General features: G+C 41.1%; 1 protein-coding gene across 2 annotated transcripts in view; it reads right to left on the bottom strand.

Annotated features, from left to right (window-relative positions):
* Positions 1–19011, bottom strand: part of Patl1 (PAT1 homolog 1, processing body mRNA decay factor) — a 32832-nt gene extending 13821 nt beyond the window's left edge. The window contains exons 1-10 of one of the 2 annotated variants that reach the window (XM_031389794.1): positions 18786–19011; positions 16875–16986; positions 10849–11066; positions 10319–10399; positions 9482–9676; positions 8481–8582; positions 7848–7937; positions 7295–7512; positions 6034–6123; positions 696–876 (exon numbers count right to left, since the gene is read on the bottom strand). In XM_031389794.1, the coding sequence (XP_031245654.1) occupies positions 696–876; positions 6034–6123; positions 7295–7512; positions 7848–7937; positions 8481–8582; positions 9482–9676; positions 10319–10399; positions 10849–11066; positions 16875–16986; positions 18786–18800 (1302 nt within the window). In that variant the 5' untranslated portion in view covers positions 18801–19011. Of the gene's footprint in view, positions 1–695; positions 877–6033; positions 6124–7294; positions 7513–7847; positions 7938–8480; positions 8583–9481; positions 9677–10318; positions 10400–10848; positions 11067–16874; positions 16987–17981; positions 18707–18785 lie in introns of those variants that run through there. The other variant, XM_031389795.1, reaches the window with a different exon arrangement.
* Between the last annotated feature and the right edge of the window lie 7826 nt (positions 19012–26837).

Raw genomic sequence — 26837 nt, 5'->3', positions numbered from 1 at the left:
CTCTCTCTCTCTCTCTCTCTCTCTCTCTCACACACACACACACACACACACACACTTTCAAATCTTGCAGCCTTCAAAAACAAACAAACAAAAACAACTAATTCCCAACTAATTCCCCTTGACATTCACATGTCATCACCCTGATAGCAGTATTCACTGCCTACAAAATAAAATTTTTTAAAAAGTATTTTTAAAATCTGAATTAATGAAGACATCTTTAAAAGTTGGACTGCCAATATTATTTTCTTTCTTTTTCTGGTGTGTATGAATGAGGCTACTAGGGATTGAAGCCTGGGACTTGCACATGCTAGGCAAGTGTTCTCCCACTAAGCTACATCCCCAACCCCACACTACTGTATTATTAATTGGAAAAACCAGATTATTAAAGCTCAAATGAAACACCAATCTGAAAATACACAGCTTAACAATGGCTAGAATTAAAAATGGACAGCATTGCCAGGCGGTGGTGGCACTCGCCTTTAATCCCAGCACTTGGGAGGTGGATTTCTGAGTTCGAGGCCAGCCTGGTCTACAGAGTGAATTCCAGGACAGCCAGAGCTACTCAGAGAAACCCTGTCTCGAAAAACCAAAGAAAAGATGAAAATTCTACAAGTATTCAATTTTACCATTATTTAAGTGATTATTATTAGCATAAGCAGACAAACCCTGTTCTTGAAACTAGCCTGGCTATTTACCTGGTAATAGAAATCATCCAGGTAGGGATCAGTGCTCTGCAGCTGCATCATCTGTATTTTAGAGACCCAATCCTTTTCCCGCTGCAACATTAGATTAGCATATGGATCCTTCCGGAGATGATCTTGATGACTGGTCCGGTGACCTCCTCTGTCTCCAGTACCATTGAGATTCCGATGCTGACTGAAAGGCAAATACATGCTGCATTCAGACCAAGTCAGTGTATCAGTCATGCTTTTAGAAATACAAGAATACAACAGGCTGGTTCCCCCTTTGATTTTTGTGAAGGAAAACAGAACTAAAGAGAAAAGAGGTATGTGACACATCATCACTTTCCCCAATAATAAGCACTTCTGTACAGGTTGGTTTTGTGTCAACTTGACACAAACTAGAGTCATCAGAGAGGAAGGAATCTCAGTTGAGGAAATGCTTCCATGAGATACAGCTGTTAAAGCATTTCTTAATTAGTGATCAATGGGGAGGAGAGCCCAGAACCTTGTGAGTGGTGGTCCTGGGTTTCATAGCCAAGAACAGCAGGCCAGTAAGCAGCACCCTCCATAACCTCATATCAGTTCCTTCCTCCAGGATCCTGCCATTTGAGTTCCTGTCTTAACTTTCTTCAATAATAAACATCAATTCAGAAGTGAAGGCAAATAAACTTTTTTCTCCCCAATCTGCTTTATGATCATGGTGTTTTGTCGGAGCAATAGAACCCCTAACTAAGACAAATATTAATACATGGACTTTTGTGTAAATTAGAACCACTCACAGCGGGAAGATTTTTCTCCATTTAAGACAATACACTGAGGCCAGGAAAAATCAAAGCTATTTACCAGGAGGCACAGTAATATTTAAATGCAGGTCAATCACATTCTGAAGTCTATATAATTTTCTTTAACTCACTGAAAATCATAAAACATTTAAATGTAGCTAGAAGCACAAGAGCAAGTACTATAATATACCCACTACCAGACTTAAAAATGTACTTAGGCCAATTTGCTTCACTTTGTAGTCACAGAGCCAATCATACTCCCAGCACCCAAGGCTTACTCAGGACTGTGGGTTCGAGCACAGACTAACATAATGTTTCAGGCCAGTCTCAACTATAAAGTAAGAACCTGTTTCAAAAACCAAATAATACAGGTTAGCTGAAGGCCTCAAAGATTATTTTAAAATGGTTTTTTTAAAAATTGTTTTTGCTTTTTGAGATAGGGTTTCTCTGTGTAGCCCTGGCTGTCCTGGAACTCACTCTGTAAACCAGGCTGGCCTTGAACTCAGAAATCCGCCTGTCTCTGCCTCCCAAGTGCTGGGATTAAAGGCGTGCGCCACCACCGTCCAGTTAAAATGTTTTATGTATATTTGTGCCTATATAGGCCAAAAGAGGGTGTTAGATCTCCTGAGGCTGGCATTATCTGTGGTACTGAAGCTGAATGACATAGCTGCTGGAAACCCAGATTTTGGTCCTCTGAAAAACAAGGGTTTTTTTTTTTTTTGGTGTTGTTTTGTTCTGTTTAGATTTATTTTTTATTTATATGAGTACACTATAGCTGTCTTAAGACACACCAGAAGAGGGTATTGGATCCTATACAGATAGTTGTGTGCCATCATGAGGTTGCTGGGAACTGAACTCAGGTCCTCTGGAAGAGCAGTCTTGTCTCTAGCCCCAGGAGACTTAACTGCTGAGTCATCTCTCCTACCCTCTTATAGCTTCCTCTTCACAGAAGAATCAGCACGCAGCCTTTGTAAGGTCTCTCCTCAACACTGGCTCCTCTTATCTTTGTACTGCTTATGCATCTGTTTTTGAATGTCTTGGGTTTTTTCCCCTTTCTTCCTTCCTTCCCCCCCCTTTTTTTACCATGGGCAGGCAGCAAACTTTATTCTAAATTATGGACAGATGGGCATACTCAGATGCAATCATTTTAGATCACCTACTTAAGTGCTCTGATTACGTATCATAATGAAAAATTTGTATTATTCTTTCTTTCTTCCTTTTTTTTAAACTCCAGATTTTATTCCCCTCCCAGTCTACCCTCCCACTGTTCCACATTCCATACTTCCTCTTCGCCCCCGTTTCCACAAGGATGTCCCTACCACCCCTAGACTTCTAAACTCCCTGAGGCCTCCAGTCTCTTGAGGGTGAGGTGCATCTTCTCTGAACCCAAACCCCTCAGTCCTCTGCTGTATATGCGTGGGGGGGGGGCCTCATATCTCAGAAAACGGAGAGATCTCCCACGCTCATGGATTGGCAGAATTAACATAGTAAAAATGGCCATCCTACCAAAGGCAATCTACAGATTCAATGAAATCCCCATCAAAATCCCAACACAATTCTTCAAAGACATGGAAGAGCAATTCTCAAATTCACCTGGAAAGGCAAAAAACCCAGAATATCAAAAACAATTCTTAACAATAAAAGAACAGCTGGGGGCATCACCATCCCTGACCTGAAGCTCTACTATAGAGCAACTGTGATAAAAACTGCTTGATACAGAGACAGACAATGGAATAGAATCAATGGAATAGAATTGAAGATCCAGAAATAAAACCACACATACCCATACCTGATCTGTGACAAATAAGCCAAAAATATACAATGGAAAAAAGAAAGCATCTTCAATAAATGGTGCTGGTCTAACTGGCTGCCTGTATGTAGAAGAATGAAAAGAGACCCATATTTGTCACCTTGAACAAAGCTCAAGTCCAAGTGGATCAAGGACCTCAACATAAAACCAGATACACTGAATAGAAGAAAAAGTGCCGGGTGGTGGCGGCGCGTGCCTTTAATTCCAGCACTTGGGAGGCAGAGGCAGGTGGATTTCTGAGTTTAAGGCCAGCCTGGTCTACAGAGTGAGTTCCAGGACAGCCAGGGCTATACAGAGAAACTCTGTCTCGAAAAACCAAAAAGAAAAAAAAAGAAGAGAAAGTGTGGTAGAGTCTTGAACTCATTGGCACAGGGGAAACTCCAATGGCTCATGCTCTAAGATCAAGAATTGATATATGGAACCTCATGAAACTTCTTTAAGGCAAAGGACATAGTCAATAAGACAAATCAGCAACCTACAGATTGGGAAAAAAAATCTTCACTAACCCCTCATCAGATAGAGGGCTAATATCCAAAATATATAAAGAACTCAAGAAGCTAAAAAAAACCAAACCACCCAATCAAAAAATGGGGTATAGAATTAAACTGAGAACTCACAACAGAGGAATCTCGTATGGCTGAGAAACACCTAAAGAAATGTTCAAAGTCCTTAGTGATCAGAAAAATGCAAATCAAAACAACCCTGAGATTCCACCTTACACCAATCAGAATGACTAAGATCAAAACCTCAAGTAACATCACATGTTGGCTGAGAATGTGGAGAAAGAGGAACACTCCATTGGTGCGATTGCAAACTGGTACAATCACTCTTGAAATCAATCTGGAGGTTCCTCAGAGAATTGGAAATAGATCTACCTGAAGACCCAGCAATACCACTCTTGGGAATATACCCAAAAGATGCCCCGCCATGCCACAGGGGCACGTACATGTTCCACTATGTTCATAGCGGCCTTATTTGTGACAGCCAGAAGCTGGAAAGAACCCAGATGTCCCATGACAGAAGAATGGATAAAGAAAATGTGGTTCATTTACAAATGGAATATCACTCAGCTATTAATGAGGACATCCTGAGTTTTGCAGGTAAATGGGTGGAACTAGAAAATCTCTCTCCTTTTCTTTCTTTCTTTCTTTCTTTTTTTTCTTTCTAAGTCTTGTGTTAGCATTATTCTGTACGCTTCTGGTTACATAAGTAACCTTGCTTCTTTATATAACAATGTACCTTGGAAATACTATAAAGTGGAACTGCAAGGACCTGATATAGCCATGTTTGAACTTTACTATTTACTGCCTAAATCCTTTCCCAAAGAGCAGTCTACTCAATACTTTCACCAAATTAAGTACTGAGACACTTCAAATTTTGCTTGACTGATGATCATAACCTATTACCTAATTTTAATCTTTATCTCTGAAATAAGTATGCTTGAATCTCTTTAGTTTTAGTAACTACTCAATATGAGAATGGAATTTTTTCTATTGAGAATGGAATATTTTGATATGTTTTGTTAGTGTTTGCATTTCTTCCTTAAAAAAATTTTTTTAGCTGTCTTCATTATTGTTGACTTCTTCCTTTTTAAAGGCCCATGCCTTCAGGTGACAGAATTACAAGCATGTGTTATCAACACCTGGCAAGGCTTAATTTTTAATACAGTTAAAATGTACTAATCTTTCCCTATATAGGTTATACTTGGAGTTTTGTTTTTAAGTTCGTATTAGTTTCCTTTTTCTCCCCTGCAAAATTATATTCTAGAACATTTTTGGAAGTGAGGAGGAATTTTACACATATACACCCAGAACAAAAATGCATGTTGAAGGGCTCTCACACCTATACCTAGTTTCCCTAATTCATCTAGATAAATAATTATAAAATAACTTCATAAAGAAGGCAGTGTCTTTATATAACCTACTGCTTTTAGTTTTCAAAGCCTATCATAGTTTGGCCACACAGTCAAGACCACAGACACAAATATATATTTATATTTGAATGAAGACAAAATAATGAGACAAAGAATGAATGACCACTGGGCTCACATAACACCTACATTTAGAGCTGGCTACTATTTTAAGGTTACTTTTGAATTAGAAGACAAAGAAAAAGGTAGTTAAGAGGGGGATTATAAATTTGAAAAGGAATATAAATGTCAGAGCTCAACCATTAACTATGAGTTAAGGCCACCCTAACTGTACCTATGAATTTGTTGATAAAAATCAGATCATCTGAACCACCCAGATGGCTCAGTCTTTAAAGTGCTTGACATCAAGTCCTACACCCTGAATTCAGTTCCTGGAACCCATGTGCTGGAAGAAAACTGACTGTCACACAAAATAAGTAAATAAATGTAGCAGAGAAATTATTTAGAGCTAGCTTATAGAGTAGAGAGCTTGCCCCCCCCCCCATATAGTGTTACTGCCTGACAGAACATGTACACATGCATTCTACCTCCCCTGAAAAAAGAACAAAGAGAGGGGCCAGGAATAAGGCTTAATGGGTTGGAGCACTTGATAGAGGAGTTCAATCCCCAGAACCAACTTGGAAGATAAGAACCAACTCCTTCAAGCTGTCTTCTGACCCCCAAAGGTATGTATATGTACATATACAGCATAAAATGTAATAAAACCAAACATAAAAGAACCGCATTTAGGCCAACAAAATAAGCTCCATACTAAGTATATGTCCAGTAACGCAGGTCACCCAGGTCACCAGGTTCCTCTCACAGGTCAGGTGACTGATGACTACTCACTTTCTACTCTGCAGCTGCCTCTGATGCAACAGGCGCCGGTGCTGTGGATGAAGGTGAGTTGTGTCTGGTCTAAACATTGGAGCCTGAGGTCTAAAAAAAAAAAAAAAAAAAAGGAAAATGGTCCTTGATTATCTCATCTTAATTGACTTCATTTTTAAAAAGGTGGTCAATTCAGGATAACTTTGCATAGTTTACTCAAGGGGACAGTCAGTGTATTATAAACAGACTTTTAGAAGGGAAAGGCATATTTTTATATTTCTTCCACAGTGACCAATTCTCAAACCCAAGAAGATTAACTGTGAAACTCAGTGCACTAGTAGTAAAACAATACAAATTTTTTTATTCCTAATATTTTAATGTATTTAGCTTTAATTTTTTTGTGGGAATAGTGTAGAAAGTGTATGGGTGGCAGTTACTTTTACATGTCAACCTGACCAGCTACAATACTCAAGTTTAACCAAACCCTAGCATAGAAACTGCCATGAAAGCATTTTATAGACATTTACACTTACAATCCACTGACGTTAAGAAACTGCCTTCTATAATCTGGGAAGCCTAACAGCCCAAACCAGAAATCACTCAGAAGTAAACTGTACCAGGAAATAAAGTTCTGCTGAGTATCTAGCCTGCTAGCTGTCATATTTCAAGGTCAAGACTGCAATGTAACTATTAGTTTCTAGCCTGCTACATGGGTTTCCAATTTGCCAGTCAGGTCCTTGGACTAAAATTAACTTTTCCCACACTTATATATGTTCTATTGATGTTTTTCTTAAGAACACAAACTGCTATGACTTACATAAGACACAATTTTACCAAGGCAGAAACCAAGTCTCAAGTCTGTCTCCTTATCAAACCATAAAGTAGAAGCGAGCAACTCAGCTGAGATCAGCTAGCTTCTTGGCTTCTGTCTCCACCTGTTATTTGTGGTAATTCTTTAGTCATGAGCACTATGTACTTTACTGCAAAATGGTAATAAAGTGAAACTTCAGAAAAAGTAAAAGAAGCAGACAATTTATCATGTGCAAGGAAGCATGACAAATATCCATGTGACTATGTATACTTAACAATTTTAATCCCTGTATAGCCTGAAGACTCAAGCAGTTCTCTTGACAACTCAAGGACCCAGGGACTCCACAAATACTGTACTGAGCAAGTACCCCAAGACTTTTACATTATAAAACTAAATGAGAGATTATGAAACTTTTACAGTATAAAACTAAAAGGGATGGCTGACAATGGATCAGAGGCATGTTTTATATACCTTAGGTTTTGTAGGTGAGGTCCTGGGCCAGGAGGATGCTGCTGTGGAGGTGGTGTAGCGGGGGGTGGAGCACTAAAGAAGGCACGGAAGCTTGGTGCTGGGGGAAGCATCTGCCCAACGCGCCCTTGTAGCAACTTAGGATTCATGGCAGCCAGTGGGCTACCAACAAATCCAGGGACCCGTGCAAACTGGCTGGGAGACATTCGTCCAGGCTGCAGCTACAAAGAGGGAGAAGATCTTTGACACAGAAGAATTAGCAATCCTCACTGGTCCCCCCCCACCTTCGTGACAGGGTCTCATTATGTATTTCAGACTGTTTGGGAACTCCCTGTATAGCCCAGGATGGCATCATGCATAATCCTAATTCAGCCTCCGATGTGCTGGGAATACAGGCATGCACTACCAAAAAGTAAACAGTTTCCATTAATAACTTAACTTGAGAAAACAAAAAGGCAGCAGGGAGAGAAGGGGCTAACAGTGAAATAAAAAGGTGTCAAGCAATGAATCTTAGGACAGCAGGATTCTTTATGGGTTCAGCAAACCGTAGGCTTACCTGTGCTCCCCCAAGAAGCTGTGCTCTCTGCAGGGGACTGAGTACAGGAGGAACATTAGGAGGAAAAGGGTGGCCCAGGAGAGAGGAGTTCTAAGGACACAAAAAAAGGAATATTATGTTCATATTATAGAACAAGCAAATCAATATATTAAGCAAACTCAATATAAATTTGGTATAAAGTTAAATATTAAAAACTCCCAAGCTGGAGAGCCTTATATCAGAAAAGGATGGAAATTATGTAATACTATACTATGTCTGTGTAACAGGAAAGACAGCAGTAGAATGAAAGGCTCAAGCAGGAGAAACCAGAGGTTAAAATGAACTTAGAATCTTTCTGTGCTTTTTTCTTTTGTTGAGACTACAGTCTCACTTGCTATGTAAACCAGGCTAGTCTGGAATTAAGAATGCTTTTGCCTCTGTCTACTGAGTGCTAGGATTACAGGTATATTTGCCCAGCTGAACTTAGAAGTGGCAAGAAACAAAGTAAACTTTTGTCCTTTGATCTTGGGACTGAAAATTCTAGAAAATAAAAGAGAGATTACAAGAAATACATATAATCTAGTATATACTACATACTAATGGTGATCATGAAGTTCGCATTAAATAGTCCTGTTATGTTGTAAAGGGACATACCGGGACACTGCAGAGCTGGTTTGGAGACATCCTCTCACCATAGGGAGCAGGATAACGTGGTGGCATTGGGGGCCGAACATGAACAGGCTTCGGACACAGAATCTATTAGGACAAACACAAACAAAACTACATTCAATGAAATCAGTCTTTTGCCTTCCTACACTCCCTCCCCTCAAGTACTGGTAGAGACACAGAACTCAATGCAAAATCCTACTTCTAAGCAAATTGCTCTGGCTATGGGTTCAAAAAGAGAACCTTTGGTCACTTCCTCTCACAAATCAGTTTCATCTTAACTGAAGATGATTTAGCTAATTCTCCAGTATCCCCACCCTTCCATGCTATCTGAGGGAAGTACCAGCAGACATTCTGACTCGAAAATTTTTTCCAAGAGGATATGCTTTGGTTATATTGAAGGAGAAGGAATGATAAGAAAGCTGGAGGATTAACTAAGTCCTATTCTGAAGCCTCAGTGATATGGCCGCCATGCTCAGCAATGTTGTGATACATTGTGACTCCACCATTTCTTAGGATATTGAGCCTAACTAGGCCATACCAATACCACCCTCCCCCCATACCTTCCAAATTGGCCTTCCTTTTCAGCTGCTGGTTTCAGGTGGAGGAAAGTCTATGGAACAGGACTGCACAGGCTCTAGGGAAAGCAGGGATATCTTAAAGGTAAAAAGGGATGTGGACAATGCTGAGTGTTCCCACTCCCCCCAGCTTTCAGTATTCTTTCTGCTAATGTACCCGGCAGCCAGTAAAACACTTAAAAAAAGGACATATGTACTGATGTGGCTAACTACTCTTTTCTCCCCCAGTTAAAAGGTAGCAGCAGCAGCAGGAGCAGCAAATGGTATTAGGGAATGTGTCTCATTTATACTAACTTTTCTAAGTGGCTATTCTTTTAATGCCTACACACAACATCCACCCTCCTCCCAGGATCCCAAATAATTTTGCCCAGATTCCCAATATCCTGGGCTGTATACATTAATGAAAGGTACCTGTTGGTTGAAGCTGGGAACAGCCATCTGTTTAGGTGGGGTGCCTATAGGAACGGCTCTAACAGGAGGACTTCCAATGATAGGTGATGTTGACCGCCTTGGTAAAGCTCGCTCAGAAAGGTCCCGATCATCTTCTGGGCCCTGTGGGGGCCTCTGAGGCAAGGCATATTCTAATACAGACACTGTAGGCATTTCCTAATTGAGGAAGTGGTTAAAAATGATACAGAGAAATTAGCTAACTTGTGATATTTTAATAATCTCTACAGATGCCAAAGAAACACTGAGATATTATCTTAATTTTAACTCATACTCAGTAAAAGTTATCCTTTTGTATATAATTCTCTGACTTTTTTTAATTTTTCAGGACAGGGTTTCTCTGTATAGCTCTGGCTGCCCTGGACCTCACTCTGTAGACCAGGCTGGCCTCGAACTCAGAAATCCGCCTGTCTTTGCCTCCCAAGTGCTGGGATTAAAGGCATGCAACACCACTGCTCAGCAAATCTCTGACTTTTAATAAATACATACACTAATTTTATTACTCCTATAAAGTTCCTTTGCATTATCCTTTTATAATCGGCCTTTGGCTTTGTGCCCCATTACAGTCCTTGATGTGCAGTTTTGGCTAGATTTTTAACTAACTCAAATCATACACTGACATCTATGAGTTCTAACAACTCTCTTTCCGCCTTTAGAATCTGAGGGTTGAGGAAGGAAGCATCAGCAGTCAACGTAACACTGGTGAGTGATACATACTTGTATATGATTACAGTAAGAACAGGATGACAACAGGAGCCAACTTATCTGTAGTTATTCTAATTGAAGAGGAATATTTAATACCTGAGCAAGTAGTGGTCCACGGATTCGCCTCAGAACTTCAGATCCATCCCAGATGCTGGAATTCAGACTTCCCGGTTGAGGCTGCCAAAAGGAAAACATACACAGAGAGTCTAGAATGGTGTGGCTCTCAGACTTGAACCTGAACAACTGGGGAATAAGTCACTGTGTCCCAGAATACACATGACTCCCCAACTTCATCTACAAAGTTGCCAATATCAGGAATTATCAACCTTTGATTTGTTTTCTTTTATAAGATAGGGTCTTATTCTGAGCCCAGGCTGTCATTGAACTTACTAAATAAATAGACAGGCTAATTCCAACCCACAGTTATCTGCATGCCCCAGCCTCCCTAGTGCTGGGATTACAGGTGTGAGCCACCCCATCTGATCAATTAATAATTTTCTATGGTGCATGTAATTCTGTTATTAAACAGAAAATAAATGACAAAGCTCAGTACTTTAATTATTATTTAATTATTGTTATCTGTTGTTGTTTGAGCTACTGTGAGTTTCCAAATCAGAGTAACTTACTTGTAAAACTGGCCTGGTCTGCACTGCCCTCATGATAGCTGGATCTTCTAGCTCATTTTCAATCACCATCTTACTGAGCCTTTCTGCTAGATTCTCCTCATGGTCACCCAACAAGTCCATCTCATCTCTCTCTCCATTGCCTGTTTGTTCATCAACTGCCACAGGTAGCTTCTCTTCCAACTCAGCCAGGCGCTCATGTGCTTCCTGCCAATCATCATCTGTAAGACAGGTTAGTTTAAGAAATGTAGCTCAGCCAGGTGGTGGTGGCGGCGCACGCCTTTAATCCCAGCACTTGGGAGGCAAAGGCAGGCGGATTTCTGAGTTCGAGGCCAGCCTGGTCTACAGAGTGAGTTCCGGACAGCCAGGACTACACAGAGAAACCTTGTCTCAAAAAAAACAAAAACAAAAAACAAGAAAAGAAATGTAGCTCAGCTGCACAGGATGGTGCACATCTTTAACCGTAGCACCTGGGAGGCAGAGGCAGGTAGAGCTCTGTGAGCTCTGAGTCAGCCAGGCCTACATAACAAGTTCCAGACCAGCCAGAGTAGTACAATGAGACCCTGTCTCAAAAAATAAAAAAATAAAAAATTATATCCCTCCCTCCCTCCCATCTATCTTAAGGAAACAAAAGGGTTTTATAATATTTAACTTTTTGTAAGCAGACATGGCATACATAAACTGAACTTTTCTTTATTAAAAAAGAAAAAACTTACATTAGGAATAAAATACAAGTTCTGGGGTTCTGGGGAAATGGCTTAGTGGCTAACAGTACTTGCTGTTTAATAATGAAGACTGGAGTTTTGATCCTAGCACCTGCATAACAAGCTAGGGGTCCTGCGGATGCCTAGTACTCTAGCTCCAAGGATCTGACACCTGCTTCTGGTCTATACAAACGCACGCACGCGCACATGCGCGTGCGCAAAAGGGTATGCACCTGGACATACATGTGAGAATCTTTTCTCCACCCTCCACCCATAAAAACCAAGCCTTTGGACCAATCAACAGTTTAAAGTATCAATTAGGTGTCTGAACACTATTCTTAAACTTATTTCTAAACTGAAGACAGAGCTTTATACTACTATGTATTATCTTTTGTATTTTATGTTTCAGACAAATACTTTAGGAAAAAGTAAAAATCTATAGTACTAACAAGACTTTCTTTTAAATTTTAACTGCCATCTTCTTCTAAGCCATTGGAACTCAACCTATGGTTTGGGACTCCTTTGACAAATCTCTATCTCCAAAAATACTTAAATTATTATTTATAACAGTACCAGAATTATAGTTATGAGGTAGCAACAAAAATAATTTTATGGATGAGGGTCACTACAACATGAGGAACTATATTAAAGGGTCACAGAATTAGGAAGGTTAAAAACTTAGAATCCAAGTCTTTAAATCTACTTCATTCAGTATTTGTTAAGCCTCTATTATATGACAAGCACTGTGTTAACATATGATGCTGCAGGCGGATTTCTGAGTTCAAGGCCAGCCTGGTCTACATACAGAGTTCTAGGACAGCCAAAGCTATACAGAGAAACCCTATCTCAAAAAAAGAACAAAACTAAAAAAAGAACATAGGATGCTACCCTCACATTTCCCACATTCAAAAAGAAAAACAGATAATGAAAATAAACACAATGAATAAGCAAGTAACACACTGCATTATAAGAATATTCTATGGAACATGGAAGGCCAACTGAAAATAAAAATAAATGGATGGTCAAAGACAAGTCACACTGAAAATAACAGAAACAAGATTTTAATTCTCCTTTGCTACAATGTATCTTGAATATGTTCTCATGTATAAATTGCAAGATATAACTACTGATTTTTTTTCTCTTTTTAACCACTATATATGAACCCATTCTATCAACAAACTATAATTTAGCTTATTCCCTAGAAAAACATTCAGATGATTTAAAATCACATTGTAAGAAACATGATGCTTATCTTAGACTCTTGAGTATTTATGTAGGCTACCTCACTTTTAGGGCCAGATATGTATTTAAAATGTACTACTTATATAAAGTAGAATTGTATCACATACATAATACTAGTGATAGAAAAAAGCTAGGCAGGTAGGACTTCCAAATTCAAGATTTTGGGGTCAAATGACTTAAGGCCTTGCTATTTAGAGCTCTGTGAAAGATGTGAACATATTAGTCCCATTAAGGTGTCTTTTTTTTTCCCATTAAGGTGTCCTTAAATTAATGGATCACTTTGTATCACTAGAAAAGGCAAGAGTTGTAAATATACCCAAGCTTCTATACATAAGTCATCTTTCATGTGTGGTTTTCAGCCCCTTAACCAAATGCATGGTCAAGTGACACTTATTCTTGAAATTCCATCTTATAGAAAATAATTTAAGGATAGATAATAATTTAAGGAGCCACTTTATTATGAGAAGTTCTGAAAAGTAACCTTGTTGTACTCAAAAGGGGAAAATACACTTCAAACTAATTTTTCAGTAGCACATGCCTTTAATCCCAGCACTCACAGGCAAGGAGATCTCTATGCATTTGAGGCCAGCCTGGTCTACAGAGTGAGTTCCAAAACATCCAGGGCTACACAGAGAAACCCTGTCTTGGGAAACTATATCAAGGGCTAATCATGACTGGAACTGGGGAGATGGCTCAGTGGATAGAGCACCTGCCACACAAGCATGAGGTCAAGAGTTCAAATCTATCTCTAGCAACCCATATAAAAATAAAGTAGGAGAAAGGAAGTCACCTGGCATTAACCTTCATATACTCACACATGTAAACATGAACACACACCACACAAATACATATGATAAAAAGTGAAATTAAAAATGTCACACATGGTAAGTACATACAAATGAGTAAAACATGAATACAAATAAACTAAAAATATAGTTGTTTAACTGTATGTTTGACATAAGTATAGCATTGGTCAGACAGATGAGAATAAAAAAAGGAAGAGGACATCCCTTCAGGTCATAAAACAGTATACCCCAATGAACTCTTCCCATAAACTTTTACCACACTTAAAGCCTATCTTCAGGTTATTTCTAAGCACTTGCTTTGTGTGGTGTTGGTTTAATCTTTAGTACAGGAAAAACAAACTGCTATAAATATTAATAATATTAATGATTGGGAATGGAGCCAAGTAAGCTTCCCCTACCCCCAAGACAGGGTTTCTCTGTATAGCCCTGGCTGTCCTGGAACATACTCTGTAGACCAGGCTGGCCTTGAATTCAGAGATCCACTTGCAGCATCTGCCTCATAAATGCTGGGATTAAAGGTGTGGACTTATTTTCAGATAATGAATAGGGATTACTATGCTACTCTGAGATAAGCAACTTTTTTTATGCAGAAGACAAAGGTTAAGTTTCTTATAGAAAGGTGTCATCAGAACTTTTGTAGCCAGTAATGTAAAGTATCCACTATGCTAACAAGAATTATTCAAGGTGCTGACCCCACTAATTACAAATCATCAAATCAACATTTTACACACTGGTTTAAACTCTGTATCCCCTCTATCTATAATGGTTTTCCAAAGAACAACTTCTAAGGCATCCTTCTAAGATCAACTTAGAAGCCAATTTTTCTACAACAAAGATGTACGGAATTAAGAATTTCAGTTTATCAGCTTGGCAGTGCTTGACACTGGTACTTGGTAGGCAGAGGCAGGCAGATCTCTGAGTTCAAGGCCAACCTCGTCTACAGAGTTCCAGGATAGCCAAGGTCATACAAAGAAACCATGTCTCAAAAACAAACAAACAAACAAACAAAAAAAAAAACAAGCAAGCAAGCAAACAAACAAAAAAACACATCCCCCCACCCCCCAAAAAAAGAGAGGATGAAAGAATTTCAATTTACAAAGTTGACTTTTGGAAAACTTTTCTCCATTATAATCTTTGTTGGCAAAGAAGTCCTTAATCACTCTTCTTCTTCAGGTACAAAGTAAGGTAGCCACTTTTTACCTCATTGCCTCTATATTCTAGTAACTGCTCTTTACTATGCACCAAGGACCTTTACCTGAACACATAAAATAAGTCTGTAGACCCTGGTATTCTTTTCAGGTCAGTGTTCCTATCTTGTGATGATAAACAGGATTGGAGGGGCTGCACTGTCAAAACTCTGAATGTCAGTGAGAAGGCAAGATCATTCTGTCAAAGTTCAAAATTGAGAACATACTATGCTGTCTCAGTTAAGTATGTTAAGCATATGTATTTTAATTCTGAAGAACTTGCTGAAAATGGTAACATTCTATACAATATTTTAATAGAAAAGTCTAGACACAAGTATATACTATTTATAGCTTTTACTGTAGCTTAGGGGTTACTGCTAAACTACCTTCTAAATACAATTTGCAATTTGTATCACTTCTCAGTGCTTGTAATTCTAGTCTACATAGCTTCCTTTGCTATCTCCATGGAGACAGACAAAGGCATCTTGGATCATGTCATTCTCTTGAACAATCTCATCTCCTAACTCTGGCTACCTTCCAAGATTCTTTAACTCTTGTCTCTACCAAGCACTGCTTCTACTGTCATCCGTCTTTCTTGTTGCTCTCCCTCAGGACAGTTTTAGTTTTCTACTGACTTTTGTAAATGGTAGACAAAAACAAACCTTTCCATTTTTGCCACTTCATTTAACTCTGTGAGCCTCAAAGACTTTAAACTGTTTAAATTAGTATCCACTGTTTTGTTTTGTTTTTCAAGACAGGGTTTCTCTGTGTAGCCCTGGCTGTCCTGGAACTCACTCTGTAGACCAGGCTGGCCCCGAACTCAGAAATTCGCCTGCCTCTGCCTCCCAAGTGCTGGGATTAAAGGCGTGTGCCACCACCACCCGGCTCTTTATTATTTAACTTGAAACACTTGTACAGACTGACCTTCAGCAATTCCAAAGAAATAACGAATATTTATACACACTGCAACGTAAACACCATTACTGCTGCATTCCACAAGCTGAAGCAGGCGTATCTACATTTTAGGTAGTCATCCAGGTGCTCTACTTCTTCTTCTTCTGAAGTATGAACTCGTTCTATGGACTTTTACTAATTTATGGTGACATTTTATCAGCCAAGTTCTTTGTATAGTGTTTTCACTGTACTGAAAAGCTTCTGAGAGAGTGGAAATTATTTTGCAATATTCTAGTGGTAGCCTAGGAGCTTCCTCCCACTTGAGGGTATGTGTGAGACTGAGACACTCCTGGAACTCAGAGCTCGGCCTGCCTCTGCCTCCCAAATGCTAGGATTAAAGGTATGTGCCACCACTGCCTGGCTTTTCTTCCCCTTTTCTGGAACACAGGTTTTTCCATGTAGTATAGGCTAGCCTAGAACTCAAGTTCTTTCTCCATCTGACTGTGGTAAAGTGAATTTTAAAATGTCTTACATACTACATCAAAATTTGATACAGCCACCAGTTTTCCTTGCATTCTCTACAAACCGTCCTTTATTCATGATTACTTCAACCTCATTTAAGTGTCTACTTCTCCAATTATTTAAATTCCTTATACTGGCAACCTATAGCTACAGAGAAGCAAGAATACCTGGTATTATAGGTGAGGCAAAGAGGCCCTGGTGAGCAGAACTGAAGATGAATTGCTATGACTTAGTGAAGGCTGTATTATATAAACAAAACTGGGTCAGGAAAAACACCCAGCTCACCTGAGTGAATAAAACCAATTTATGCACAAGTCTGACAACCTCAGTCCAACCCCCAGAACACAGATGGGTGCACTGGTCAACATCTGCAATCCCCCATGGAACACTACAGTATTTACTTTGGGACAGGAGATGGAGACACAAGAATGACCCAAAACTCTGGGCCACCTAGCCTTAAATATATAGTTCTGTGGAAGAAACAAGAGAGATCCTGTCTCCACAAGGTAGAATGTGAGCTCCAACTCGAGGTCTTCCTTTGGCCTTCACAAGACAGCCATGGAACATGCTTACCCACATCCACACACACATGCAAACACAGAAAACTCATATTAGAGGGTGACCTAACACCAAAGTACTTGAGATCAACAAAGACAATATAAAATGTCACTTACCAACTGCACCTGACCCAAATGTATCATCATTAAATTGATCAATTTCTTCATCTTCTTCTCCCAGGCCTTGAAATGCATCTTCATCTTCATCTAGAGGACAATCCTCCAAAGACTAAAAACAAACAAACAACAACAACAAAAAAAAAAACCGATTAACTTCTCATGACATTTATGTAGTCATTTAAAGTTGGGCCTTTTTAATGACTATAACACTATAAGACACACAATCCCTTTATATCACTGTTTGAAGTAGTGGTAGTTATAAATGAGCACTTTATTATCTTGAGTTTCATGTAACTTTTTCAACAAAATTACATTTTCCTCACTACATCCCTGTCATTTTCCCAATGCTTTTAAATCTGTCCATCTTTCTTCCTCTTTCCTGTAGGACTAAACTCTAGCCAGAAAGCAAAAAACCCAATCGTTCTCAGCTACAATTTAAGTTAAGCATTAAAAAACAATCACAACTTCTTGTTCTACTCTTACAAAGTTGTCTGTGATGATGCTAGGATCCCTACAGCTGTAGTTACAAGTTGTGCGCTGCCATGTGGGTGCTGGGACCTGAACCTGAGGTTTGTGGAACAGCAGCCATCTCTTCAGCTCCCACACCGTTTGAGGGCCTACCATGTCTCAGACTCTGTACTAGGCACTAAACCTCCGTTCCCTAAACTATAATTCTGAGCCAAACACAACTTGATGAAAGAAATGTGTAAGGATTAAACAAGGCAAAGATCATAGAAAGCTGAATAAAAGCTATTATTACTATTAACATCTTGGGTATGTTTTAATTTGTTTTGTTTTGGTTACTATTTCTCCAGGTACAGGCTAGCTTAGAACTCCTGATTCTCCTGTCGAAGCCTCAAGGGAGTAAAGATCACTAGATAAGCTTGGTGTATCCTAATTTTAATCATTTTTCCCAATTCTGATTTATTCAGTTTACCAAGTTTTCTTTGCTTCTGGTAACTTCTATTCACAGTATCTCATCAGTTTTACCCAAAGTGAGTTGAGTCACAAATGTAAAATCAAGCACTCTATACTGTTCCCAATGTTCAAAGATTCCAAATTGGAATGCCACACTCTAGAGGAACAGCTTGGGCTATAACTTACCTGGGAACTTCTACTCAATCTTCCTCCCCTAAAGAGCCGGCCCTGCAATCACCTCCGCACAAGAGGCAACTTCTAGCAATTCTCTATGAAATCACAACGATCGACTGGACCGAATCAGGATGACTTAGTAAGGATTTCCGCAGCTCAGTCCTCAAACTAAAAACCCGGAGCCTGTTTCACCCCAAGATTAGGAATGGTTCAAGGTCACCCAGCAGTGAAGTGACTGTCGGCAAACAACTACGTTCTCCAACCAACGTCACCAAACCCTCACTAATCCATTCACCTAGAAGGAACTTCGGCTGGACACGCCCCCCTCCCCACTCCCAGCCTTCTTTACAAGCCGACGAAAAAGTCTCTGCCCAAGGGCCAGTCCCTGCCCCTCGACCTGACGGCTGCCCGCGTGCACAGGGGTGTGTGTAATCCGGGTGAAGGGGTTCCGGGTGCAGGGCGGGAAACGCTTCCGTGGGCCTTCCCCGGGGGATTCTGCCTCTGGAAAAGCCACCGAGTAGGAGCCGTGCAGGTCTCCAAGGCAGCTCCCTGAGCGGAGGCGCGAGCAAAGGGTCAGGTTACCGCACTTAACGGGCTCTCCCCGCCGCAAACCAGCGGCCGGCTCTCGCCAGTCCCGCCCCCCCCGGGGTGCGCTGCGGGCCGCACCCGAGCCCCGCGGCCGAAGCGGGGTTCCCAGCCGCCCGCGCCCTGCCCCCTCCTCAGCCGCACCGGCAGACCCGCGCGACGGGTAGCAGAGGGGGAAAAAAAAGGGGCGCGCGGGCGAGGGAGGGGTCACTTCCGGTCGCAGCCACTCACCTCGTAGCGGAACATTCTTGGGGAGGGGGGAAGGGAGCGGGGAGGGGAGTGGGGGGGAGGGAGGGAAAGAAGCGCCGACTCCCCGGGCTGCTCCGCGCGCGCGGGTCTCCCACCGGCTCGCGACCCCTGGCCGCCGCCGTACGCCGGAGCGTGCGTGGGGACGTGCGCAGGCGCGCCTTGGGCTGGGCGGGCGCCCCGGCGGCGGCAGCTGCGCGGGGACAGATTTGGCGTTTGGCTTCCTAGGGTGAGCGGCGGGAAAGAGATCCCTAGGCGAGACACTGCGCACGCGCGGGCCGTCGGGGGCTGACCCAGAGAGCCTGGGTTTGGGGCTCCGCCTCCGTTCTCCCAGTGGCAAGGTTGCGCCGTGCTTTGGAGTCACGAGGTCCCCGTCACTGACTGGGCGGAGAAAAGCCTGGAGACTGTCACAGGATGCGCCCCCCGAAGTCTCTCAGCTGAGAAAATCGGGGTTTTATTCTTGGGTGATTTCATTTAACCGTCCAGTGTCGTCCTTGGGGTGCCTTGACCTGGTCTGTGAAGGGAATAATATGGAAAGTCAGTATTCTTGGGAAGGGACGGGTCGCTAAGCTGAATCAGTCCGGAGGCCAAGGCTGTGATTGATAGAGGCCATAGTGTTGACAGCGTCTGTTTTTAGGAAAAAGACGAAAGCACATTTAAGAAGGATTATCTAAGGTGATATTTTTAGATGCCAGGCCCTTCCGTTCGTTGTTAAGCGGGGGAGACCTTAACGGGCCGCGCAGCCTTGGGGCTGGGGTCACCGCAGCAAGGTCGGGTGCGCTGTAGACAGCCATTTCCGCTGAGTTTGTTCAGCTTGCAAGCCTCAGCACCCTGGTTCTAGAAGTCTGCTGCTTTGGTGCTTTATTCCCTCTAGCGAGTCCGTTTGAGTGGGTGTCTTAATTTTTATTTTGAGACAGGCTTTTTCTATGTAGCCCTGGCTGTCAGGCAGAAATCCGCCTGCCTCTGCCTCACGAGTGTTCGAATTGAAGGGGAACAACGTCACTCACACCGCCTAGCTCGTCTCACCTGGGAATGAACGATGCACTTTAATTCCTTAACACATTGTTGTTAACGTGACTGGATTAATCAACTAGCTTACTATAAGTATTGGATTTGAAAATAGAAGTTCTGGATTGGGAAACGTGTATTTTTTGGACCCTTCAGGTTTTATTTGTAAAATAGGTATAATTATATCTACCTCACCAAGTAGTAATGGATGATCTCTGGATAAGGAACCTGAAGGTTAGAGAGAAGTAGGCAGCCTTAAGCCACCCAGTGTTGCAATGTTGGCAGCTATGATGTCTGAATTCCCAAATCCGATCACCTAAGAGCAAACAGAATTGACTCTTAAAAAGAAGGCAAGGTAAGGTAATAATTAATTTTCAAGAGTTATGAAACAAACTTTCATGAGTGAGGTAACAGGTTTTCACAATTACTGAAGTACTGAGTACTTGGCCATTTAGACCAAGAGCTAGCAAACTCAGGTCATGCTTAGTTTTTAAAGCCTCATTTACAAAATGTCTTTTGTTGGTTGGCCACTATTTATTAGTTTTGTGTTGTGATCAGAATACCTAAGCAGACAATTTAAATGGGGAAAAAAATTAATTTGGACTCAGGTTTCAGAGGGTGCAATTTGTGCTTGGCATTAGCAAGTTTTGGAGTGGGAGTGTGTGGCAAAGGCTATTTGTTTCTTGAATAAGAAGAAAAGAACTGATATATAAGCGGTGTAAGATTCAGCTTCCAAGGGGCACACACCAGCTGCCACTTCTTCCACTAGGCCTCTGACCTTCCAGGACTTGCACAATTCCAAGCCCTCATAGTTTGACTCAATCATTATTATAATCATTAGTCTACTCACTATAGTACAGTGTTCATGATCTAATTTTCTCTGACAAACTCTTCAGGCATACCCAGAAGTATACCTCACTCATCTCTTAGAAGTTGCTTTATCCACTCAAGTTGACATAAGTCACCATCACTGCCTGTAAAAGGTCTGAGGTCATTTTTTGTCCTTGAAGCATGAAAATATTTATTCAGGCTGGGCGGTGGTGAGGCTGAGGCACACCTTTAATCCCATGATTTGGGAGGCAGAGGCATGTGGATTTCTGAGTTCAAGGCCAACCTGGTCTACAGAGTGAGTTCTGGGACAGCCAGGACTATAGTGTCTCGAAAAAACAACAACAACAACAACAAAAAAAACCCCAAAATTAAATATTTATTCAGACTTAATTACTTTTTAATTACTTTCTTATTAAAACAGACTCTATATACCATAGCCCTTGCTGTACTGAAACTCACCATGTAGACTTCAGACTTAGAAGTCTGCCTGCCTGTCTTTGCTTCCCAAGGACTGGGATTAAAGGTGTGTGCCACCGTGTCCACTTTAGTCTACACATTTAAAGAATGAACTTGGGTGATACCAAATCATGTTTTCTGGTTAGAAATAAAGAGTAAACAAATAGAAAACAAAATTATGTTCAGAAACCAAATAGATCTACCTAGTCTGTGAACTGATCAAGAAAACAATGGAAAGTAGAAAAAAAAAATTTTTTTTTTTTTTTGACACAGGGTTTCTCTGTGTAGCCCTGGCTAGTACTGGACTCACTCTGTAGACCAGGCTGGCCTTGAACTCAGAAATCCTCCTGCCTCTGCCTCCCAAGTGCTGGGATTAGAGGCGTTCACCACCACCGCCCAGCAGTAGAAAATATTTTAAACTGCATGATATACATATTGATGCATCAGAGTCAGGCATGTGGTGGCTCTAACTATAATCTCAGTACTTTGGGAGGTGAGGGCAGAATCAGGAATTTAAGTTCATCTTCAATTGCTGGCCTCATGAACTGCCCCTCCTCCAAAAAACAAAAACAAAAACAAAAACCAAAAAAACTAAAAGCAAAACTTAACAGTTTTAGGGTACAGCTAAAGCACCAAGTAGGAAATTTCCTACAAGAAAGTAAAATTTCCTATGAGAAAGTAGGAAATTGTGTATTAGGAGTCGCTGGAGCAGTGGTTCTCAACCTGGAGGTCACAGCCCCTTTGGGGGTCAAGTGATCCTTTCACATATCAGATATTTATCTTATGATCCATACAGTATCAAAATTACAGTTACAAAGTAACAATGAAAATGTTATGGTTAGGGTTCACTACAACACGAGGATCTGTTTTAAAGGTGGAAGCATTAAGGTTGAGAACCACTGCTTCAGTAGAGTGAATATATGTTAATAGAGGGCTTGATAGATTGGCTTACACAGTTCATTCCTGTACTATACCAATAGCCAACTCACCAGAAGCCCAAGATTTTAGTAGCTACTCAGTCTACAAGGGCATGTGTCTCAGTCCCAATCTGGTCCTGTCATCCTGGAGGATTCCTGGAGAGATGATGGTCTTCAGCCTATGTTGGAAGCATGAAGATGCTAGTTCTAAGATCAGCAAAGGAATGTGCTTCCACAAGAGTAACAGCACCAGCAAAATCAAGTTTCAGCTTTATCTCCTTTTTTTTTTTTTTGAGGACTACCCATCGGTGGGTCTTCAGCACCTCAAATAATCTGACCACAAAAATCTCTCACAGCAGTGCCCAACATTATTTTAGTTGAATCTGAGATCCAGTTACATTCACAACCAGAACGTAACTGTCATATACTAAGTGTGAGTGAATTATAAGATAAATTCAAAGAAAGTACATGGAGTGATATAATAGGGGACAGGAATTAAAGACATAGCCGGATGGTGGTGGAAAACACCTCTGCTCAGGAGGCAGAGGCAGGTAGATCACAGCCTGATCTACAGAACAGGGTTCCAGGACAGCCAGGGCTACACAGTGAAAAAACAAAACAAAGACATCGAAAATAAGATTTTTGTTGAACATGATAGTACATGCCTTTAATCCCAGCATGTGGGAAGCAGAGGCAGGTGAATCTGAGTTAGAGGTCAGCCTGGTCTACAGAGCAAGTTCCAGGACAGCCAGGGATACACAGACCTTGTTTCAAAAAGAGCTGAGAAGGGGCCAGGTTTGGTGGTGGCACATCTATAATTACAGTACTCAGTCCAAGATAGAGGCAGGAGCATCAGGAGTCAAAGAATACTTTACTGAAGTGTTGAAAGTCATCTGGCCTATGTGAGAGAGACCCTGCCTTAAAAAAAAAAAAAAAAAAAAAAAAAAGCTGAGAAAGGGTATCAGATATCACCACACTGTTAGAGGCCTCCAGACCTTAGCACAACTAATAACATACCATTAATGCTATAAAACCCAGCATGTATCCAGGCAGCAATAGCTGCTAAAACAAGAACAAAGACATAATCCATTGAAGTCCATCAAAGTTTCATATACTGGTAAAGTCCCTAAATATACTGACCTTGCTTTTTGGCTCCTGTAGTTCTGCTTCTGGCTAGCTGACATGTGTCAACCTAGGGTGTAGTTTTTGTTTAAAAGCTCAAAGGCTCAAGACTATACTGAGGTGCTGAACATCCAACATAGTTGAAGGCCCCTAATAAAGTCTTTCTATTGGCTTAAACAACCCTGTTCAAGTAGTCCTTTCTGGTACATACCTCACAACAATATCATCCTTATGTTTTCTCCTGTTTTTAAAGGTATTATTACTTTATATGTATATTCATTTTAAAAAAACTTGTAAAACGGATGTGGTGGCACTTGCCTTTAATCTCAGTACTCAGGAAGCTGAGGCAGGTGAATCTTTGTGAGTCCTAGGCCAGCCAAAGCCACATAGTAAGTCCCTGTCTCAAAAACAATATTGAATGTTGGAGAGATGGCGCAGCATTTTAAAATACTGGCAGCTCTTCCAGGGACTTGGGTTCAAATCTTAGCATCCACATGGTGTCTCACAGCTGTAACTTCAGTTCCAGAGGATTGGATGCCTTCTTCTGATCTTTGAGGGCACTAGGCATGTACATGACATACAGCCATGTGTGAAGATGTGGCAGCCAGCCCTAACTTAATGACACTGCATTTTTGTTTGCCCCCAAATGAATTACCTTATCCCAATCAGAGTGCTTAGACCTGGGTAATAATTTATACAGGTTTCCTGTGATAACCAAAGAAACTTACTATGGAGCCAGGCATCCCTTGAGGGCTTATATTAGTCAGGGTTCTCTAGAGTCACAAAATGTATGAGTAGTCTCTATATAGTAAGGGAATTTGTTGATACTCACATTCTGTAGTCCAACTCCCATCAATGGTCAGTAGCAGCTATGAATCCAAGGATCCAGCAGTTGCTTGGTCCCACAAGGCAAGGAGGCAAAGAAGAGCTTTCCTTCTTCCAAAGGCCTTACCTAGGTCTGCAGCAGAAGATGTGGCTCAGATTAAAGGTGTGTGCCACCAGACCTTTAATCCCAGATGACCTTGAACTCTGAGACCTTCCATCTACTTTAAGAGTATATTTAGGAACCGGGTATAGTGTGCATACTTTTATTCCCATCACCCTACAGACAGAGGTGGGTGGATCCCTGTGAGTTCCAAGACAGTCAGAGCTACATTGTAAGACCCTGTCTCACCGAGTGGTGGTGGAGCACGCCTTTAATCCCAGCGCTTGGGAGGCAGAGGCAGGCAGATTTCTGAGTTCAAGGCCAGCCTAGTCTACAGAGTGAGTTCCAGAACAGCCAGGGCTATACAGAGAAACCCTGTCTTGAAAAATCAATCAATCAAACAAACAAACAAAAACCCAATTATATTTAGGGGTGGAAGAATGGCTCAGCAGTTATATTTATTGCTCTAGTAGAAGACTCAAATTTGGTTCCTAGCTCCCACACTGGGTGGTTTACAACTAACCTGTAATTACAATTCCAAGGGATCCAACACCTTGTTCTTCATGTACCTATTCCCACATGCACATAATCACAGATACAAAAGTAAACACTAAAATGATATTTACTTAGTGTGTATGTATGTATATATGTATGTTAGGAGCAAAGTGTGAAGGTCCTTGTGCCACAGATCTCCAGAGAAACCAGGAATGTAGGCACACAAGGTTATTTTTCCAATGGGAAATATGAAAAACCCATTCTTCCATCCAGAAAGCTGAGAATTGGAAGTGATTAACAGCCTGGTGATCTGCTGTAATCTCCTCCATTAGCCAAGCCATCCAATTTACTGCCAGCCTCCACCTGGAAGCGGCTATCCCACCTGGGGAGCTAAACAAAGGCTCTCTGTGGACAGTCACCTCTCTTCGAAGCAGACAGAGCTACCAAGTTGCAGAGACACTGGCACCTGAGATTTACTGCAATGTTTACGTTATGCAAATATCATGGAACCTAGCTGTACTTCCTATATATACCTGATTCCCTCAGTAAAATTTGAACCTTGATCAGAATATTTGCCTTGGTTTCGTTTATTCCACCCAAATTTCAAACCCTCTTTTTCCAGGTCCCCGTCCTCTACCTGGGAAGAATCCAGGTCCTAAAGCTGCAGGCAGCTTCAAATCTGTGTTATGTGTTGGGCCAGCCATGTCAAGTTCCTATAACCAGGACCAGAGGTAGGCAGTAATTTAAATGACCCTTATAGCTACAGGTTCCTCCAAGCTTCTATAACCAAGACCAAAGGTGACTAATAGCTCAGATGATCTCGACACTGTATGTCTGAGACCAGGCCAGACCCTTAGGCTCTAAGTTAGTGCAGGTAATGCATCTTGGAACCCATCTTCTTGGAAGAAATGACATGTAGCATTAGTTGAGTCTCAATGTAATTGTGCTTCTTTGTGCACCAGGAAACTTATTTACAAATTATATTGGGCTTAAATACATTGGGAATAAACTGTCTATTGTTATACCCTCTGAAGTCTGATCCAGGTTGATGAAGTCAGTCTACACCAGGCTTTCATATCTCTTCTCCAGGTTTGCTTCCCTGTATAACACCTGTAGGAAACCCTCATGTATATATCTGTTTGTAGGGGGCATGTATGTATCGTGTCATTAATGTGGACATCAGGACAACTTGCAGAAGTTTGTTCTCTCCTCCTGTCACGTGAGTTCCATGCCAGGTGAAACACAGGTTGTCAGATTAGGTAATATGCGGCTTTATTTGATTGAGATGTCTTGCATGTCTTTTTTTTTTTTTTTTTTTTTTTTTTTTGGAGACAGGGTTTCTCTGTATAGCCCTGACTGTCCTGGAACTCACTCTGTAGACCAGGCTGGCCTCGAACTCAGAAATCCGCCTGTCTCTGCCTCCCAAGTGCTGGGATTAAAGGCGTGCGCCACCACCGCCCCGGCTTTGCATGTCTTTTAAAAACAAACTTTTATCCTTAGGATAATTTGTTTTATATGTACCTTTGTTCTTTATAGATATATTCTTTTGCAGTGAAAAAATCTGCCTTCTCCTTATGCCTGGTATGATGATGAAGAAATATTTTTCAAATAAGTGAATAAACTCTTTTAACAACTGGGGACAGCTTTAGTTTAAAAAATGGTACTTAAGAGTTCTTTTAAAGAGATATTTATTTTATAGGTATACTGCAGCTTAAGTCCTTTGTGTTTAGAAAACATCACTGTTTGATGTTTACTCATTAATACAAATTAATACAAACTTTGGGCTATAGAAATAGCTTAGCAGTCAAGTGCTTGCCTAACATGCTCAATACTTACCACACGCACATATAAATGAAAGTAATTTTAACTTTAAGTAATTAAAATTTTTTATTTTTATTTTATGTGTATGGTTGTTTTGACTGCATGTATATTAGTGTACCACATGCATGCTGTGCCTAAAGAGTCCAGAAGGCTAGGGTAGATTCCCCTGGAAGGGGAGCTACCGATAGTTGTGAGCCACCACATGGATTCCTAGAACCAAACTGCAAGGGCAGCAAGTGCTCTTACGTGCTGAGTCATCTCTCCAGACCCTAGATGGTTTTTTTGGTATTTAATTTTCTTCTCAGTTCTTTATGTAGTCAGTCTATATATTATCACAGTGTATGAAGTATACCTTGAACTCACAGAAATCCACATGCCTCTACTTTCTGAGTACTGGGATTAAAGGCAACCATGTGTAGTATAATTAAGTCTTGAGGTCAGACATTGTTAAACCTCCTACAG

Source organism: Mastomys coucha, unplaced genomic scaffold (assembly GCF_008632895.1).
Source record: "Mastomys coucha isolate ucsf_1 unplaced genomic scaffold, UCSF_Mcou_1 pScaffold21, whole genome shotgun sequence".
Classification (NCBI taxonomy): domain Eukaryota; kingdom Metazoa; phylum Chordata; class Mammalia; order Rodentia; family Muridae; genus Mastomys; species Mastomys coucha.
The sequence above is the reverse complement of the archived record's forward strand: the minus strand, read 5'-3'. Positions and strand labels throughout refer to the sequence as shown.